Genomic DNA, 21217 nt, shown 5'->3' on the forward strand with positions numbered 1-21217 from the left:
CCGATATACGGCCCCAACTTCAAATTCTTTATTAAATGTATAAACATTCCTCATGAATCACGCTATTGAAACTTTTTCTATTTTTTAAAACGAAACCTATTAACACAAAAGGTGTTGAAAGAAAAGTGACTGCAAAGTTAAAAGCAGTTTCTCCAGTTTGTATAAACCTTTAGAACATTGCAATATATTTATTCTATATGGAGATTATTTAAAATAGATTTTAAACAATTAATTGATACATAAATTACGATTATTTTTATCGGATTAATCCAGGAATTAAATTGCCAAAATATAAGAATAGTATCAGGAATAATTATAGGGCAAAATTAATGAAAGATGATTCAATTGTGTTGCGTCAACTCAGTTTATTATCACATGAAATACAATATTGATTAATTTCCACCCCATGACGAACATTTAACATTTAAATTATAATAATATATAGTATATAAGTGTAAGTATATATGTATATATATATATATAGATATATATTTCTCTTAAATTTTACACAATAAGGAACAAAAATATACAATCACACTGGGAAGCTCATCTGGAAGCTCAGCCAGTTAATAATTAACGTCAACCTTTCGATGATTTTTATGGCTAGTTACCATCTCACAATATCAGTCTTTTGTATGTGCATAACCTGTTTAATGCCATGCCAAATTTAAATGTAATTAATTTCGATTTCTTATTTTATATATGTGTGTATAAAAACATGAAAAATAATTGGTTAGTATTGGTCGACGTTGTTGGCGTGGCATTGAACGTGCCTTGACATAAATGTTGATTTAGAGCAACATTTTCTTGTAGAGCACCTTTTCAAAGTTTTTGTATGTTCTATTGATGTTCTGGGATCTGCGCAGCTCGCGCATAATTACCTTGTCAGTGGGATTCAAAGACAAAGCTACCATCAAGTCATCAATAGCGTCTGTGTAGTTGTCCAGCATCATGTTAGCTTTTCCGCGTCTGAAGAGAGCCTTTACGTTCTTCGGTTCATACTTTAAAACCTGCAATAATTAAATAATCAATTTTATTCAACTCAACATATAAACATTGGTACAGCTCAACATTTATTCAAAACCAGTTTCATAGCTCGGTGTCACAGCACATCTTTTGCCATTTTGATCATTGTAAACAGGTCCATTAACACACATTTTGATTTAACCTATCATTAGCAAACTGAAATATCTTATATTACAAATATTTTTCTGAACGCTTTTTACATTAAATCATCAGCACGTCTATCAAGCACACACTTCAAAAGAATTAAGCCTTTTCATACTTTTCAAGAGTACATAAACAAATAAAAAACTCTCACCTGATTACAATATTGTATAACTTCTTTGTATTCCTTCATTTTCAGCCTTGTCGCTGCAAGATTCAACAAGCACGTCACCTTTAAACCTTCATACTCTGGGGGAACTTCGACGTCATCATCCATATCGAAAACGTCCGGTTTTGGATTCAATTTTTTGACATACCAATGTACGTATCTGATCACCTTTTCATACTTTCTATTGGCAATCCTGAATTTTCCGAACGAATAAAATATATTCCCGCTGTTCTTGATCAACAGAACCTTCTCTTTCACAGCTTTCTGTAATGACATATATAGACTTAAAAACAAACACTTAATTTGATTTAACAATAAAAATACTATTTTACCATAAATTCAACTTGTGAAGTCATATCTTCAGGATATGGTGGCAGAATATCACCTGTTCCATCATTGTCTTCGATTCCCCATGGTTTTCCAAACGGGATTTCGCCGCAATCGAGTATGAAGCAGCTCTACATATGTTACATAGCATTTCATTTATAGTTTTAATATAAATATAGCATTAAATTGTACTTAGTTGTTGGCCACATGATTTTGAGGCTAAAAAGATTAATTTTGAAACTGCATAATAAATTTTGTATATGGTCTAACAACACAGTACACGTGGTAATTTTTTAAACCTCAACCAATCTGTTATTTTCAGTTTGTTTGCATTTATCGATTTCTGTGATAATGCCTAATCCTTTGAGGACTTGTCCAAACACAACATTTCTTCCATCCAAATGTGAGCAAGGAACTGTGGTGATAAAAAACTGCGAGGAATTGGAATTAGGAATCCCTTCGTTAGCCATGCTGACAGCACCGATTTTATGCTGAAATCATATTTTTAGAAACATAAATAATGCACTAGGCAAAAATTATTATGTTAATAAACCTCCTTGGCCGAAATAGTGAAGCACCCATGGCAAAAAGGACCATTTTGGAAAACTTTATTATTTAAAATATATCACACTCTATTGTATTAAGTTATCATGGTTGAGAAAGAATTTTAGGGAGTAATACATGTTCATGTGTATCTTGTATATGAACATGATTCCCACTCCTACTGCTATGCAATATTAAACCGCAACGCTTCCACCCCCCCTTGATATTCTTCATTGAATCCTTGACGCACATATAAAGCCTCATTAGTGAAATATAAGACTTCTGATTTTTTATTTTAGCCACATTGATTCAATCAATGCAACAAATTTAAATTAATTTTAGCAAATAACTTTTACACAATCTGCTAGTATCCAATCTTGGTGTTGCAGAATCTATTCCAATATACTATTTATATTTCTGAAATCTACAGCAATAAAAAGCTTTATAATATCCAAAGTTTCACTTCTGTGATTCACTGTTTGTGATGAAACAGTTTAGAGGTCTTTCAGCAGTTTTATCCGAAGCATTGTCATTCACTTTCTTACGGATTCTAATCTGAACTTGAGTGATGCACATAAATGTTTGTCTAACTCAGTTCTTAGGAATACAATTAAAATATATTAGCTCTCTGATTATATCTCAAATTGTGTTTATTTTGCATTTATAAAATGGTTTCTTAATATTCAAGATAAATTAATATAAAAATTAAATAGCCACTTTCAACAGAATTTACAACAAAAAACTGGACTATTTTTGTATTTATTTAGTAAGAAAAACCATCTACTTAAACTATTTTGATCAGATTATGCACTTGTGAAGAATTATACAATATTTTAAATGGTGCCTTTAGTAGTGCTATATTATGGCTGAGACTGTAAATATAAGACCTAGCATAATAGTATAAAAACAAAAGTAAATAGTTGATAGAATGTATTTTAATAATTATATGCTTACTGACAAAGTGAAGTTTTCATCTTCAAACTTTGGGCCGTATATACTTTCGCCCTTTCCGCCGGTATTGCTTATTATATCACCGCCTTGGACCATAAACTGTGATACGGCTGAAACGACATACAATAAATCATGATAAATTAATAAATATATAAGGATGTGCACTTCCTCTATATTAATATTTTATGATATTTTTTATCGTTTCTTTCTATGTATTATTTTAATTATATATATTTTTTTGTGTATTGAAATAATACAATGTATTATTGCTGACCATCGTGACGCATTGAAGTTTTCTATTAGGTGACGATCGTCTTAATTTAAATAAATAAATAAACAATGTGACCCTGAAACATTCAGCCGCAGGAAAATATAATAGCCATAAAAAATACATTTTATTTATAAAGAAAGTTAAAGTTACAAACAAAGCAGTTACTATTTATGATATACAAGCAGTGTCATTTCCAAGAATTTTTCATAAACAAGTCATCACTGACGATGAAAAGTGGATTCAATAAAATGTTATTAGTAAAAAAATATCAAATAAGCCAGTACGAACCATCGCAAATGCTTGATTGAACCTTAAGATGGTCATGTGTATCCAGTGGGATTGAAAGAATATCATATTCAAGCTTCTACCACCAAACCAAACTATCGATTCTGACAAATAGATGTCATCTGCGCTGGTTTTCAAATGGCTTTTGATGTTTCTCACGCCTTAATTTTAAAAAAATGGATAGATTTAGGTTTTCCCAAAATGATTAAATTTCATTATTTTCAAGTCCTCAGCAATATGTTCGATATGAGTAGCGCGGGTCGTTTGAATACATTGCCACTTCAGTAATTCTTTAAGGTTCTAATCATGACCCATTAATGTTCTATTTATTAATGATATCAATAATGTAATTTTCTAATTCCAGATTTTTACTTTTCGTCGATGACCTTAAAGTATTTCTTAAGATAGATTCCATTGAGTATTGTAGAAAACTTAGTGTTGAAAATCTAAGTGCCTGGTCATCCGCTAATAGATTACCGTTTAGCATCAAAAAATATCATTCCATGAATAATTTTAGAGCAAGTACACCACTTTATTTTGAATATGAAATGGATAATATCCTTTCGCAGCCCTGAGCAAAAAATGTTTTTGCCGCCCTTTATATATTATATTTTTAAAACATGATTTTTCGACAGCAAATTTTTATAGGTGAAAAAAAGTAAAAACTTTATTTTATAAAAAATAAAATGTATTTATATATATAAAATAATAACAATAAATACAATATGCTTTTAAACAAATAATTTTTAAAAAGCAGAAGACAATATGAAATAATATAAATACAAAATTATTAAAAAAAATAAGAACTAATAACAAATAAAAAAAAACAATGTGTATTTAAAAATTTAGTTTTAAAAAAGTACAATAGACAATATCTTAAGTGAAAAACTAATAACAAAAAAATACATATATATTTAAGAATTTTGTTTAAAAAAGCATGATAGACAATATCTTCAAAATGTAATTAAATATAAACACAATATTTTAAAAATTAATCTTAAAAAGGTAAAAACTAATAACAATAATTAAAATATATTATGTATTCAAAAATTTGGTTTTAAAAAAGTACAATTGACAATAATATATAAAAAATAAACCACTTTTAATCTCACTTTTTTTCTCTGAAAATATTGTATGAGTTCTTTAATACAGAATTTATCACATAACTTATGTTCGATAGTTATCATTGCCAATCCACTTAAGACTATTCTGAGTCATTGTCGATTTTAAATAGAAAAACTTCTTTCACCACTTGCAACTGATATAGAAAAAGTTAATAAAATTCTTAGGACAATATTAATATTCGACTCAAAATTTAATGTTGTAATGAATTTTAATACTTCCCTTAGGGGCATCTTTTTTCTATTAATGTGCACAGAACTGACAACGCCTCTGCAAGGTCTATTACATTAATATCAGATGACTTCCTATCAGTTAAAATATTTTCCATGTCCTTGTAATGATGAAAAAGCCGTCTTGGCCATCTCTCAAGTTTTTAAAGAAATTTAAAATATTTATTGTGATGACTGATTTGGAAAAATTTTAATTTCAGCGAATTTATTGTGATGTCAATTATATAAAAAAAAAACTGCCGTGGTATATTTTGATAAGAGACCTACTGCACCAATTTACAAATGTAATTGAATATGTATGTATTATATATACAAGTACATACATATGTAGGATTGATAATGTTTTTTTTTAATACTAATATAGAACCTTATTTAGAGCGTCGGTCACTGATGAGTGACGCGGCGTGCCATAATATTTGGCTAACAGTTTTGCATGATAAGAAATTAACTTGTATATTACGTACATATGAACATGTATTCAAATCGGCCAAATAATGCAATGACGCATGCCTAATTTTAATCCCAAATATACAAAATTATTTCGAAATATTTATATACACTAAAACTAATTACTTTCAGAATTTGAAAAGAATTAAACCCTTTTCTATTGTATGTAATTAACTCATTGCATTAGCCTATAAATAGCGTAATAGTGATTGTAAAATACATTTTTTTTTTTAAATTATCGGACCTTTACTTGTATAAATTCCATGAACCTTTCTTTCTTAATATTTTATATATTATATATACTACATATAATAAAAAGGGGTCTCATTTTTTAGAATATAACATCAGTGACATCCTTATTTTGTAGTCCCAAAAATTTATCGCCTACAATTTACCACCAGCAATTAATCGCATAAAAATTTCTAACCTACAAATGATCGCTAGCATATTTGAAATTGACTAGTAGAGCCATAAATCATATGTTTGATACGTTTTAACTGGCCTAGTTAGTAAAATTATATTCATACTATTGAAAATATAACTTCACTGTTACAGTTTCGAAACGTTCTTGCTGTTCAAACCTTGCTGTTCAAACCTTGCTGTTCAAAAACTTGCTGTTCAAACCTAAACCTAACCTGATGAAAGTTTTAAAACTAATTATAGAATTTGAACTTCCATTAGATTGATTCGTTTAGGTTAGGTTTGGGGTTGAACCACAAATGGACGTTTCGCAACTGTCAAATTGAGTTTTAGACAGTTTAGTATAGCATATAATTTAAACCTGTTAAAATATATCTTGATTTAAAAAAAATATTTTTTTTAGACTCGCCACGTTATCAAACAACTAATGAATAAATGATTTTGTGTAAACACATCTCATTGCTTATAGATGGTAAAATATGCTAACGATCATTTATAGGCTATAAATTGTTTATGCGATCAATCGGCACGGTGGTAGACTGTAGTGATTAATTGTCGACGGAGAATTGCGGGCGATAATTTTTCCTAGACTTCCCTATTCTAGTGATGGATAGCGAAATTTAAAACAGATATGTCCTTCAGAAAATAAATTACTCCGAAACAACACAATTGACGAACCTGTCCAGGCCCAGGAACAGATAGGCATTACCATTGTTTAGATACAAATCGATAAGATTGTATCTAAACAATGGTAACATATTTTTATGTAGTTATGTTTATATATGTACATGAGTAAACAGTTTTGTTTTTTTAGTTCTTCGTCAATCTAAAAAACAGTTAACATACTTACTTAAATCCAAATTAGCTTTGATATTCTTTACCTTTATAACATTCATGTTTCATTATATAAGTTATATACACACATAATATGGAAAATCTATAATTTATTATATTACATTTTCTCTTAAATAATTCAATTTTTAAATAAAATTTTCGAATGTTTTACTTTGCATTTGATTCAGAGGCGCAGTGTCGGTCATATTCAATGTTAAAATTCGATGTTTTGTTGACCGCCGGCGCTCCAGTGTCATCAATTCAAAATAAATATTAACGGTCACATGTGATTGATATGGCACAGTGGTTAAAGTTAACGATAGACACCGGTGACCTATGTGGCAGGATATATGTTAAACTGCCTATTTTTTATATCACGTGTTTATTCACTGTTAAAACTAATTTCACGGTCAATATCAGAGAACAATTCTGTTGCATCGATATTTATTCGTTTAAAAATCATCTGAACGTGATTTTTCAATATACCTTTTAGTATTCTTTTCCCCCCCCCCCCCTAAATCTGATCCTGTTCATTGCAAAGAAGTAGTGACAATATGGGTGACCTATTTTAAGAAAAACTACAGATTTCATCAGCATGTAGAAAACATATGAAATAAAGCCTCAAAGATGTTGGGATTTTTCTTGCAATATGTGCATCGATTGAGGAGCTCGAGAGCACTGAGTCCCTTGTATAATCACTTGGTGCACAGTACCCTCGAACATGCTTCTTTAATCTGGTTGCCAAATAATGCAATTAGCTCACTTTAAAGAGAAAAGGTTTCGCAGATACTTATACATGAGAAAGTATAAATATAATATATTTTTAAAACCCACAAAATTTCTACAATGTATGCTGGAATATGATTTCTTCGAGTCGCATTGAGAAGTATACTTGGGAAAGCACTTGTTCAAATTGCTGATAGGAAATATTGACAATCCTGAGATTCTAGAAGAACTTCGTTTTTGTGTGCCACCCAACTACCAGCGCTTGCGTTCCCAAGTAACACTTGAAGTACCGCATGCAAAAACAGAAAAAGTACGAGCAACTCTCCAATAAGCACAGCTATCCGACTTAATAACTATATGTCGGATAGTATTGAATTGTTTCCATCCAGGTACTCGCAGTTGGTGGACGCATTGTGGTATAGCGATTAACACATCTCATGCGGGAGACGAGTATCACAGTCCTCAGTCCGCCAATCGTTGTATGCGGGAGACTGTGATTACAATTACCAAAATCTTTACCGCGGTAGCGGGAGACTGTGATCACAGTTCTGTTTATTATATTCTTTTATTTATGGTTTACAGTGACATCTGTGAGTTTTTGTTAAAAAAAATTTTTTACGAGTAGAATTCGAGACTGTCCTCACCCTTACATGTGTTTAGGTCGAGATCGAAAATTATATTATTATATTTATGATTTACAGTGACATCTGTTAAATTTTCGTTAACTTTATTATACGAATATAATTCGGGTCTGTCCCCAATCCTACATGCGTAATTGCCACATGTGGCCAAGATAAAAAAAAATCCCGATCTTGTTTATATTTTTTATGCATATTCTTCGAAGTTTTCAGTTTACCTAATGCAAATAAATTAGTTTTTTTTTTTTAGGTGAGTGTTTATATTTCTTCTTTTTTTTATCGTAAAGATTTAAAATGTTTTAATGATTTATATGCTGTCGCGACTAATTGCGCGCGCGACCCGAATACACCCGCGTCACTCGTTAACTTACGCTCGATCGGCCCCGCATGAGATGTGTTAATATTATAATGCAAATATTTTTATATGTATATAATTTTTTTTCATAAATAAATATACGTACCACGATGGAATCTCGATCCTTTAAAATGCAGAGGCTTTCCGAAAATTCCCATTCCCTTTTCTCCGGTACATAAGGCTCTAAAATTCTCAGACGTAAGCGGTGCGACATCTTTTCTCAGCATAATTATCACTCGTCCAGCTAAAATAATTTAATATTTTATTTTAATAAATTCAAATATAATATAAACGAATCATTTAGAAGCATTTCAGATTGATTCAGTAATAGTTTCATAGCATATACATGCATAATTCATCTAAATCAGCGAACAATATGGCTGAAAATGCTAATTGACATGGCTCTATTGCGATGTCAGAATTACGAACTAAATACGCAATTAGAGTGAACAGTACCTCTCACGCCTTTGATGGCAATGTCCAGGTACACAATTGGATTGTGACCTGTATTCGTCGTGACTTTCATGGCGTCAGTTTCTAAAATATTACAATTCTAATAAGAAACCGCAAAACCAGCAAGGCGTGTTGCAGACCAACTATCAATTGCGTCCATATACTGCCGTTTGACGTTTGCTTAACTTTATTTTATTTCTCTTTACAAATATTTTTTTTATTTCAAATTAATAATAAATAATATTTTGAATAACAATAAAATATATTAATATTTATACAATATAAAACGAATAATATTATTTTATCTATTAATTTTTAAACTACGTGCGCGTGTATTGTAAGGTGTTTTATAAACGTTTATTGTGATAATAGAACTACTGTATTCGATTTATAAATAAATAATCATGTTAAGTGTGTGGAGGCATATTTATTTATTTTATTTTAACCAAAATTAGACGGCACTAACGTGACATCGGCGGAGGGCAGCACAATATTTTAACGGATCTCAACAGAAAGACTACGACTGGCGGCGTCTCTTATCATCTTATTTCAACGTGTAACTAAATTAGGCTTGTCCAAACCAAAAGCCCGCGGCCACATGCCCGATATTTTTAAAAATATTTCAACATAAATTTGTCAATACACCTCTACCTTAAAACTTGTGCAGCCCTCTTCTAAAATTATTTGGGACAACCAATGTAAATTTGTATTACCAATGTATTATCTGGCCCTTAGGGACTTTGAGATTGGAATAGCGTATACTAAATTATACTTCAATAAATATTACTGCAGCAGCCCAATATGTGTCTAATAGCAACCCATTACCATACGTCTATCAAAAGTATAACCAAACTTTTAAGTTAAAATAATATAATAATGATACTTAGCTCCCATCATTCTGACTTATGTGCTATGAATAAAACTTTTGCCACACCTGATTCAATGAGCCGTGTTTTAATTTCTGCAAAGCTATACATCTACGCTTTGTTAATTATATATCTCTAGTTTTCATCAATTGTATGAGTTCATCATATTGTTATACAGTTGACAAACCTGGAGTAATTATTAACTACTCTAGTGTGGTACATTAAAACCTTATTTCTTTTAAACGGCTTGAACATATCTTTCTCTCTAACGTAGAACGCAAACTAATTCAACAATAGATGTCTACAGTAAATAATATCATATTTTTTATTTGCCATCACCACACGCAGGCCGGACAAAAAGGGGGGGGGGGGCAACCAATGTAAATAGCTGAGGCCTGGGTTCCACTGAGGCCCAGATAATTTTCATAAAGTTTTAGTATTTTATGATTAGTTAAAGAATTTTTGAGCTCAAAACACTAAAAAATGCAAATTTTAGAACCTGTTTTGAAGCAAGGATGACATTAAGGGGTGGGGACATTTGCAACCCCTCTATGTTGGCTAAAAATACATGTTATTTAATGAAATACTATAAATCTAAAATAAAATCGAAATAATAAATAACGACCACTTACTGGTCAACCTTCCCCCTCCCCCTCTACTGGAAAATGGTGTAATGATGTCACTGTGCTCATACTTTGAGTTTGGTTTCAATACCTCAAGTTAAATTAGCCTGTAGATACAAATATACCCCGTTGTAAAGCATTAGGCTTTACACATGCCAGATTTTAATAGAAGATTTAAATGAATAAATAAAAAATATGGCTTTACCTTATTGTATGTTTTTTTCGCTTTCAAAACTTATTTTTTTTTAAGCTATTAATGACATATACGGAAAATCTAAAACAGTGGTATTTAACCTGGTGGTTCGCAGACCGGCGCCGCTCCGCAAGAAATTATAAAAAAATAGAAATAACATTTAATTTGCTTTCAAAAAAGCAGCAACAGATGTCGCACTAACAAAAAATTTTAATTTTATAGCATTAGAATAAATAAATAAAATACTATCTAGCATTGGTTTTTATTGTGAGTTGACGCCGGTCCGCGAAATATTTTTCTCATTTTCACCGGGCCGCGGATGTAAGAATGTTGAAGAGCACTGATCTAAAATACTATAAACAAGCAGTCGATTTTAATTTAAGCTTTGCCCAAAACGCATGTTGTTATGGCCACATGATGCGAAATGTCATTAGTTTGACTGTTCTTGCACGATATTCAACATGTCGAAGTTTGCTAAGAGAAAACACTTTGTAGGATTAATTTTAGGTCAAGACATTGATTCCTTAACTGATAAGCAGTCGATCGTTAAAATAGTTCGTTCAAAAGGAAATAATTTACACGAGGTATTCGCTAACCCTTTAAATTGTACAATTTTATCTAGGTTTATGTATATTAAACAACGTATAACGTTTCAGGTGGAAGATCCAAATGGCGAAACGTACCTCATGTCAATGCCTACCAAATTCCGGAATGTCGTATATGTTAAAATTGGCGATTTCGTTCTAGTAGAATCTATAGACGAAGGCGACAAAGTGCGCGCAGAAATGGTTAACGTTGTACTTCCGGAACAAATACCAGACTACATTAAAAGAGGGATATGGCCGGAGCGTTTTAAGAGCGAAAAGCAAGATAAAATTGAAGATAGAACTGTAAACAAAAATAGTGATAGTGACGATGAACTATTCGGAAATTTTAACAGACCGCCACAGAGGCACGATACAGATTCTAGTGAGGAATCTGATACCAGCAATGAGACAAATTAGAAATAAATTGTAAATACACAACATTTTTTATAAACGTAATGTTTTAATAATTGACATGATATTTTTTTTTATTTTAATAATAATCAATATATTTGCACATATTCATCTAAAAAACTAATAACTGTTACTAAAACAATAAAAAAATTTAACACAATTGCACCCTGGAATAAAAAGTAGTCACTTCTAAATATATATAATTGTCCAAAACTTATGTCATCATTGGAAGCTTGACTTTCTCTTTTGAGCATTATAAGTGCCATATAGTACAGTTCGGGACAAACAAGTAGGTGAAACGTGTTAGTATTAGTGAATCTGTGAGCATATCCATACTAGTCCTGCTTGATTGGTTTGTATACATGTATTTGCAACGAAAAGAATGATTTATTATCGTTAAATGCATTGTATTGGTTGCCGGGTTGTCGTTTGGGCAAAATCAGTTGTGAATTTGACGCAGGGCGGAGCGGTCGATTGTTTTGTGAAGAAAATACAGTGCTTATAAAGTCGATATGTCGGAATATAACAAATTGGGAAAAGGACGTGGATTATCGGGACAAGCTAAGGAAATCGTGTTAAATATATGGAAAATATACACAGCTCCGGCGATTCGGTAATTATATTTGTAATAATGTTGTGAGCAAATGTTCAAGGATAAAACAAGATGCGTATTTTTAGGTAGTGCCAGTTATGCAGCAGGTAGCCGCCGCGATCAAACTAGGGATAAACACAGTTTACAGAATTGTTCAGAAACACAAAAAAAACGGTAAACAAATAGCTTTGAATTCCCCGAAAAAAACGAGGATCTGTAAAAAAAATTGTGGTGGACGACTTCGATAAGTCAGTGATAAGAAGATGTATTCATCATTTTCATATCACGCATAAACAACTGCCGAGGATGAATAAAATTTTCTTGGCTGTTAAAGAATCTATTGAATTTGCTGGCTCACAGAAGACATTGTCCAGAATATCGGTTACTGATTTGGGATTCAAATGGGCGTAAACTTTAAATAATTATTCATATTTAAAAAAAAAAATTAAATAATATATAAGAGGACAGTATTTTTAAAAGAAATTGAAAAGTATAGACAAGAAGGAAGGCCAATTGTTTATACTGACGAAACCTATGTTCACACCACCCATGTTTCGTCTATGACATGGAACGACCCATCAAATAGCGGTGTTCGAAAACCAATATCAAAAGGTTCTCGATTTATAATAGTCCTTGCCGGCGGAGAAAGGGGCTTTGTAGCAAACGCCCTTTTCATTTACAAATCTCATCAAAAGACGGGAGATTATCATGATGACATGAATTTTGAAAATTTTAAAAATTGGGTCACTAAAATGTTGATTCCAAATCTAGAGCCCAGATCGGTGGTGGTAATTGATAATGCGGCGTACCATAACAAGCAAATAAATCCATCTCCAACGTCGAATTCAAAAAAGGCAGATATGATGGAATGGTTAACGAGAAACAATTTATATTTCACCAAATATGCTCAAGGTGAAATTATATAAATTTATATCTATCAATAGAGCAAAATTTAAAACATGCTATAGATTAAATTTTTAATGAATTCGGCCAGTGTTCTAAGGTTGCCACCTTATCACCCCGATCTCAAACCTATAGAAAAAATTTGGGCTTCTATTAAAGGTTATGTGGGCTCGACAAACGTCGAAATGACGATGGATTCGGTCAAAAGGCTGGTCGAAGAAAAAATAAGTATGATAACTGTTGACGAGTGGAAAAATGTTTGTCGAAATGCAATTGACAAAGAAAAAGAATATAGGATTAACGACCACGCTATAGATGACATCTGTGACAATATGAGTCTTGTATTTAATATCAACAATGATTCTGACTCAAGCCCAGATTATTCCACCGAATAATACATTTTTTTAAATATTATTTAAAAGGTTTACGAATAGGTTTTAGAATATTTATTTGAAATTATAATTTAATATTGTTTTGTAAATTGTCTTTTTTTTACCCTAACTTATCTAATGAACTTTAATTTGTTAGATTCAACATTTAGAACACATATTTATTTTAACAAAAGAATTTACACCAAAAAATAACACAAACAAAGATTAACAGAAATAATATAAAGAGCAAATTATCTTTTTTTATATTTTTATTTTTAAGTTTATTATACGATTTTGTGAATAAAAATAAAATCTAAAATTATTTTTTAACGTTTTTCTATAAATATTATTATGTAAAAAATAATATAAAATAAATTAATAGAAAAATGTTAAACACTCAATATACACCCTGTGACTAACAGACACATTTCACCTTCTTGTTTGTCTCGAACTATAATAAAATGTATTGTGTAAAAATAATAAATAACTGAATTGATCAGTTGGAGTAAGCTTAGTATGTTCCTTATAAAATTAAATACTTACAAATAGCAATGGAAATAAAACATGCCGTTTTTAGTTAAGAGAATTTCCACTTTCTCTAGAACGTAATTCTGAGGTCTCTAGTGGAAATCTCTATACAGTTAATTTTTACAATAGTAAATTAACGTTTTGAGAAGTATCGCTGTACATGATATTTCACTGTTTTGAGGTACCCCAGATAAAAACATATTTATATGATGTTTTTTTTAATTTGATTTAAAGTAAATTATTTTAATAAAAAAATAGTTTATATTAATTTTATAAAACATATTGTGAGCCTCTGAATTGATATAAAAAAAATTTCACAAAAGCCGAATGGTATATAAAAAATATGTTAAATAAATTAACGAAATTGAATAATATAAGTGTTAAAATAAATTATTAAAAACTCAAAGCAATAAAACGTCGAGAATCACTGATTTTTTTATAATGTACTATAAATGCAATATAAAATAATTATGGAAAAGTACGTAAAATTAACTCACTAACAAATAAAAATATGTGTATAAATTAACTCACTACTCAAAGAGTTAATAAGCAATAATAATTTTTTACTGGATTGCTATAAATGTTAAGATCGTTATTTTATTTTATTTATTTATTTTATTTTATTAATTTATTTAGCTTAATAGCTAATCTTTACATCTAACAAATTTAGTAAACATATATAAAATATATAAAAAATACATAACAGAAAGAAAAAATATACAATAATAAAGACTTAATATTATAATATTTTATTTCTATATGTACGAAGGTGTTTTTTTATTCCATTTATAAAACCCGTTATATTTTTGCTGTTTCGGATTTCTCTTGGAAGACTATTATATAAATTAAAACCTCCGTACATAATTCCCCTAGCCGTACTCGTTTTCTTATACTTAATTATCTTTAAATTTTCTCTATTTCTAGTATTATATTTATGTACATCTTTATTTCTTATTAAATACTTATTAAAATAGTGTGGTAACATATTATTTTCTAACTTATATATAAATACTAAAACATTCATACTCAATATTTCTTGATTCATACTCAATATTTCTTGATTCATACTCAATATAACGAACTTAACATTATTATTAGTGTTATAACGGGCTAATTTTTGATAGGCTACATCGCAATCACTTGGCCATGTCTTCTTTAGCCAACTTGTTGCAACACTCGGTTTTTACTACTTTTAATTTCGAAAAAAATTATTCACAGCGATATGTGGTATTAAACGCAGCTGTAATGCATTTTGCTAGTTGCTTTTATTGGTATACGAAATAATGAATAGGATCAAAACCTTCGACGTTGTACACCAAATCGACATAAGAAATTCGAGCTACGAATTTTTATAATTCTGATGGTTTTACATAAGTAGTATCAAAAAACTTTCAATCCAAGATTTACATTGGTCAACGAGGTCAATACTACATTCGCCATATTTTAGAAAGACCATATCACCAAAACAGCTCAACTATATTAAAAATATCTGCATTTTTCGGATATTTCTACAAACCTACCCCAACCCAAAATTAAACAATTTGGACAGTTCATGATATACAAAGTGGAGTGAAAGAATTCAAGCCGTGCAACCAACTGTTAAACATTATTCCGGAATACTTAAAGTATTAGATGTTTTTCTCAGAGAGATGACTATAAAATGAACTCCATCTCTTAGATATGATATACTATAAAATGAACTCCATCTTGTAGATACGATATGCTACGATACACCCCCAATGTTTGACAGAGAAGTGCTTGGTCGAAGAAATGCCATCAACAGAAAAATAACAACATCCGAAAAGACATTGTCTGCACAAAATAAGAGATGCGAGCGGCAAAAGAATTAAGAAAAGACATGAAATTCACGTGTCAACTTTGATATTTTTCTCTTTGTATACAATGTTTTTAAGTTTATCAAACAAAAACATAAGTTCAGTGCTTTAAAAACTTTTTTTCCATTTATATTTATATGTATGATCAACATTTTCTCGTTTTTAGATATGTTTATAATATTGTTGATAAGCTGAAGCATCGATTTCACTTTTCTTCCTGTAGAGGTAGCAAGCAATACATACTATTTATTTTTGTAATAATTAAAAAAATATTGTTTTTATATATAATATTTTAAAATTTTATTATTTTTGTACATGTTTCTAAAAAATATACATAAAGAAATTTGATAGCATTTTACCTTTTTTAAATCGTTAACTTATTATTTTTTAATATATTAAAAAATTATTGATGCATCATTTACAAATATAATAATTTATTGAAAAAAAAAATTTTTTAACAAACATCCAGAAAGTGAAGATCTACTAAAATTATTTTCTGTTGTTATACAAGTAAGTTTCATTAAAAATAGCCCATTAAAAGAAAGTCTCATTGCAAAATTGTGTGATGATATTGGTGTAAAAGAACTTCTTTATTATTGTGAGACACGTTGGTTTTCTCATTCCAACATTGAAACTGTAAGATTGGATCATGTTTCTGACTAATAATAATAAATATGAAGCAAACTTGTTTTAAAATTTTAGGCTGTGCCTTTGCAGCCAGACAGTCCTCGGAAAAGCTGATAACAATTTATTCTCAGAATTATATATAATTTACCACAAATATAGAAATACGTAGATGTCTGTATCAAGCGGTGGAGTTGAATCGACAGGTCTTGGAAATTCTAGTCCTTGCTGATGTGTCGAGTGGAATTCATTTGTCCAAATATAGTTGGGTGTTCCTGGTCGATTGAATCAGTCAGTCGTAGTGGTGATATTGTGCTGATCTCTTGATGTAAGTGTTATATTTTTTTATATCGATCATTTGAGGAATATATGATGAATTGCAGACGTGGATAATTGAGAACTAATAAGAGTGAAAGTGCGCTTTACATGGCTTATTATTACAATATATTCGATACAAAGCAGAAAATATTGTCTCTTGCGTGCATCTGGATACTAATAGACGGTTATTAATGGCTTAAAAGTTTGTGGTTATTGTGCAATATCGCGTGTCCTGCACAATTTCTATATGTATTGTTGACGCCTAGTCCTACACTTTAATAAAGATGTATTCTATTTTTCTGTAAGATTTGTAAAACGTTATAAAAAAATATTATATATTTTGTTTTGTAGTACATTAAATAAATTAAGCACAGTATTTATGAAATTTGATTAATACAAAAGTTGGAAGTTTGGAAGCCACCGTCTTATAAGGATTATATTTAAAAATATTATATTAATTTTAAAGAAATATTAATAATAAAATTCATGAAACCTTTTAAACAGCAAAGGAATATACAGGTTATGGAAAAAAAATACATTTTTAATCGTCTCTCTCTTTAATCTTAATCTTATATTAAATTTATACTTAAAATTAAACAGTCATAAATTGTACTCTAAACATGAAGTAAATTTATAGATTTTAGGATATAATTTTGTTTTTATTAGCTACTTGGTATAGTACATTTCTATTTACAAACGTATGATTATTTATAAATACGTGACAATGCTTATGGGTTTGAAGACTACGCTGCGATGATGAAAAAAGTCTCCTATTGCTTGTCTATAGAAAGTCTATAGCACCTACTGTTGTGCCAAATGTTCCTTATAAACGTCGGGGGAGTTCTACGACGATGTTGAAAGTTCCAGGCTTGTCCTAGTAGCGAGCGTGATTGATCTCTAGGGTCGATCTGCGAGGATAATACCACTAGCCGACTGACTTTGTTGTGTCTCCTTGCCGTTTGTGTATGAATTCTTGGATGAATCTGGAGCACTCCACAGTTTATATAAACTCATGCCATCAGGTGTCTTTTGTTTCTCAGTAACACATTCATATTTCGATTCGCAAATTACATCGATTTGTATATTAATGTTTATGATCTCGATGTTTCAAAAATACATTCGTTTTTTTTATAATGTGCGCCTTATTCCTCATCAGTGATAGTCAATTAATAATCCACATAATCTCCACACATTTTTTATGGAAGGAATGACCCACATGAACAACAAAAAATATTACTAATGTACAACACTACAAACTTTACATTTTTTACTACAAAGATAATATTTTTTTTAATATTTACAATTGATTTTATTATATAATTATTATTTAATAAAACTATTGAGTTTCTGTCCATAGATTTTCTTAAATATACAACTCGTTAGTTATATATTAATATTTCCTGTATGGCAAATCACAGCTTATAATGCTTCAACCTGTGTCTATCTCTAGACCTCATCTATTCCCATCTCATCTATCGCAAACCGTGGGACATATGTGATGCATCTCAATGTTTTTAAATAAATCTTTGGATTATTACGTTTTTAAAATTTTTGACTAAACCACACATCTGAATTATATACATCCATATTGACTAGTTTTGTACAATAACATTTATTTCCTAATGACATTTAATGAAATTTTATTCCTAGATGTTTTATTTTTGTTTGTTTCATATGCTATTTTCTTGCAGTAGATCATCGTTATTAGCTTAACGGGTGGATCTGAACGGATTTGGTCTCATGGGCTCTATATCTCGCCAGTAGAACTGTATCATCCGCGAATGTGTTCATTTAGTGGGAATAGCAATAGCGTATATTAAATACTGAGATAATTCAAAGATAATATAACTAGATTTATACATCAAATTACAGTCATAAATTTTACTGAGAGATCATAAATAAAAATTCATAATTATAATCTAAAACACCAAATACAGCTTTTAATAAATTGAATGTGTAACACGTATCATTACCTATCATAATTAATTAATATTTTGTCAAAGCAGCATTGAAAAACGATGAATTTTACTACATTTTCTTTAAAAGAAAATCAACAATATCTAAAAAAAACAGCGAATAACTCTATATGTAAACAAGCTATGATATTCTTATGGCAAAAATCAAAATAGTGTTATTAGTAGTAAGAAAAATTTAATCTGAGTAATTTTATATGTCAAAAGAACTTGACTCCCTTGACACATAATAGTCGACTAATTCGTCTCGAATGTAATCATTACGTGATGGTAATTGTTTGGGAGCGGCACTTAATGTAAATGTAAACATTTCACCATCATTCCTCCATGTGCCTTTTTTAAAAATGTGATATTCATCAGAATCGAACGTTCCTGGAGGCGAATAAGTCTCTCTAGAGTTATATCTCAAATAATTGTGCAGAAAAGTACAAGCAAGCGTAATTGATTTGATTTTATCAGGTTCTAAACGTAGCGGTTTTGTTAAGACCTGAAACGCCGATGATAAAACACCAAACGCATTATCTGCAACCATCTTAACTTTCATCATGCGATTATTCAGGAATCCTTTAGCAGGAATTGCAGAGCTTAATTCATCATATGGTATCATTACATTTTCACTGAGGGGAAAAGTGCCACCGGCTATAAAGAAATACGGAATAGCAGTACTTCGATTTGTGAGTGGTTGCGGCGATGGTAACTTTAAGGTATCTATTTGGATCACATCGTACATTTTATAATCGGTGAAAACTAATCCATTTTGGTTTTTCTCCACACAATCAGCATCAACAAATAAGAAATTGTAATCTGCATCGACTACAGCAAACAAAGCTATGTTGACGTTCGCAATGTTATTGTTAGTATTACGCAATACAACAAGTTTTTTATCAATCACTCCCAAGCAGTGAGGAATGTCGCATCTCTCTTCAAATCCCTTGCTTTTTTCTAGCCAAGTTTCAGAGTCTGATGGAAGCTGAAAATAAAATTATTTTGATTAGTGGTGACCAACTAATTAGTACTCTCAAAAGTCTGTTATTTTTGATTTTATTAAATTATATAGTAAATAAATTGTTTATGAATGATAATATACATATTAACAAATCAGGTTTCAGTGTTATCTGTAACCCATTTCATAACTTATAAATTTACTGTGATTTTAAAAATAATTTCTCAATAACCAAATAACCTTATTAGAAAATTCAAGTTCAAGAATATTTGAAGCATCATTGATGCCATAACAAACTTTGACAAAGGCTTTATCAAAATCTATAAAGACGGTATCCACACGAACTACCATATCAAATAATTTAGGTACTATCGTTGGGAAAGATAAAAGGTTGGTGACCATGGATTGGGTGGGATAAAACAACGCCATTGTTCCACCAATATTTGCTGACAATAATCATAAATATATCTGTGGATAATTTTTTTTATATAATTTAGCTGGTTTAAAGAGCACTGCCAAGTCTATTTTTCTCAATGTTTGAAATATCACATTTTTTAAGAATAGTGGTGACTTTTGTACATTTCCACAAATATGGGAAAGATAATGTTTCAGAAAATCGAGAGTGCAATATATGTAAATTTATCAAAGTAAAACTTATTCTGTTTCGTCTTTCTAACATCAAAAAAATAAAAATAATTCATAGGTAAAAGTATAAATTAAAAAAATGCAGTCAATAATCACAAAATTTTGAGTATAATTAACAAAAATATATTGCTTACCGCTATATATTTTCTTAGTTTCTCAATTATCGCTGAACAAACTTCAGGAATAATGCAAGATATAGACTTCTTTGGTGCGTTGAACACTTCTTGTAAGCTCGTGTACGAGTCTCCACTGAATAAAAATCTCAGCGTGATTGCTAATCTATGTTCGATGGGTATATAATTTTTCGATCGAGTATTAATATTCGATATCAACGGAGCAACCATATTAAGCAAAGCTTCAAAATCCGTCGACGTCATTCGCGTGAAGTGTTTCCATTGTCCATTAATATGTTGAGATAAAGAGATGTTCCGATGTGTAGAAATACCGTCGATTTCGTTTTCTTTTCTGTACATTTGCTTCAACTTGAATCGACGAGATTTTCGCTTTTGTTTTCTGCGCTCCTCTAATATTTCGTAGATTACTAGAGCAGAGACGGTAGAAACTGTTAAAGCTGGCTGATGTTCAGATTCCATGTTGACCCAGAAACAAGCGAATTGGCTACAATAATCCTCTCCAGAAATAACACAAATAAATATTGTACCAATGACTTTGACAGCTGTAAACAGTGTTGCCAACAAAATTAACATTCTTTGTTTTCATTTTAATTATTATGAATATTCTGAAAAATTAAAATCAGACATATTTTATATTTTTTTAGATACAGATATTTAAATAAATGTATAAAATTATAGAATACTTGGTCATTATTTGACAATGGGGTAATATCGAAAAACACGATTATAATAT

The 21217-nt window shown here is 30.3% G+C and overlaps 4 protein-coding genes across 5 annotated transcripts; 2 read left to right on the forward strand and 2 right to left on the reverse strand.

The window, feature by feature from the left end:
* Positions 1–345: 345 nt before the first annotated feature.
* On the reverse strand, positions 346–9102 carry Cyp40 (Cyclophilin 40). Its single transcript, XM_088186140.1, has 7 exons — positions 8942–9102; positions 8592–8729; positions 3161–3267; positions 1963–2154; positions 1669–1794; positions 1322–1600; positions 346–1010 (listed from the first exon to the last, which is right to left on the reverse strand). The coding sequence occupies exons 1-7, from the start codon at positions 9009–9011 to the stop codon at positions 792–794; spliced, it is 1131 nt and encodes a 376-aa protein (XP_088042266.1). The 5' UTR covers positions 9012–9102; the 3' UTR covers positions 346–791.
* A 1910-nt stretch (positions 9103–11012) lies between these two features.
* LOC148234953 (putative RNA-binding protein EIF1AD) lies at positions 11013–15742 on the forward strand. Of its 2 annotated transcripts, XM_088185538.1 has the most exons (3): positions 11013–11204; positions 11277–11633; positions 15726–15742. In XM_088185538.1, exons 1-2 carry the CDS (start codon positions 11082–11084, stop codon positions 11622–11624), a joined length of 471 nt encoding a protein of 156 aa, XP_088041664.1. In that variant the 5' UTR covers positions 11013–11081; the 3' UTR covers positions 11625–11633; positions 15726–15742. The 2 variants fall into 2 exon arrangements, with proteins under 2 accessions (XP_088041664.1, XP_088041663.1); XM_088185537.1 differs by lacking the exon at positions 15726–15742 and having other exon boundaries at positions 11277–11678.
* On the forward strand, positions 12771–13508 carry LOC148234954 (uncharacterized). Its single transcript, XM_088186033.1, has 2 exons — positions 12771–13081; positions 13205–13508. Exons 1-2 carry the CDS (start codon positions 12771–12773, stop codon positions 13506–13508), a joined length of 615 nt encoding a protein of 204 aa, XP_088042159.1.
* Positions 15743–17327: 1585 nt separating the features above from the next.
* LOC148234955 (uncharacterized) lies at positions 17328–21037 on the reverse strand. Its single transcript, XM_088185598.1, has 2 exons — positions 20485–21037; positions 17328–19732 (listed from the first exon to the last, which is right to left on the reverse strand). Exons 1-2 carry the CDS (start codon positions 20941–20943, stop codon positions 18956–18958), a joined length of 1236 nt encoding a protein of 411 aa, XP_088041724.1. The 5' UTR covers positions 20944–21037; the 3' UTR covers positions 17328–18955.
* Positions 21038–21217: the final 180 nt, after the last annotated feature.

Source organism: Plectrocnemia conspersa, unplaced genomic scaffold (assembly GCF_051122295.1).
Source record: "Plectrocnemia conspersa isolate PC_06_02 unplaced genomic scaffold, ASM5112229v1 ptg000005l, whole genome shotgun sequence".
Classification (NCBI taxonomy): Eukaryota; Metazoa; Arthropoda; class Insecta; order Trichoptera; family Polycentropodidae; genus Plectrocnemia; species Plectrocnemia conspersa.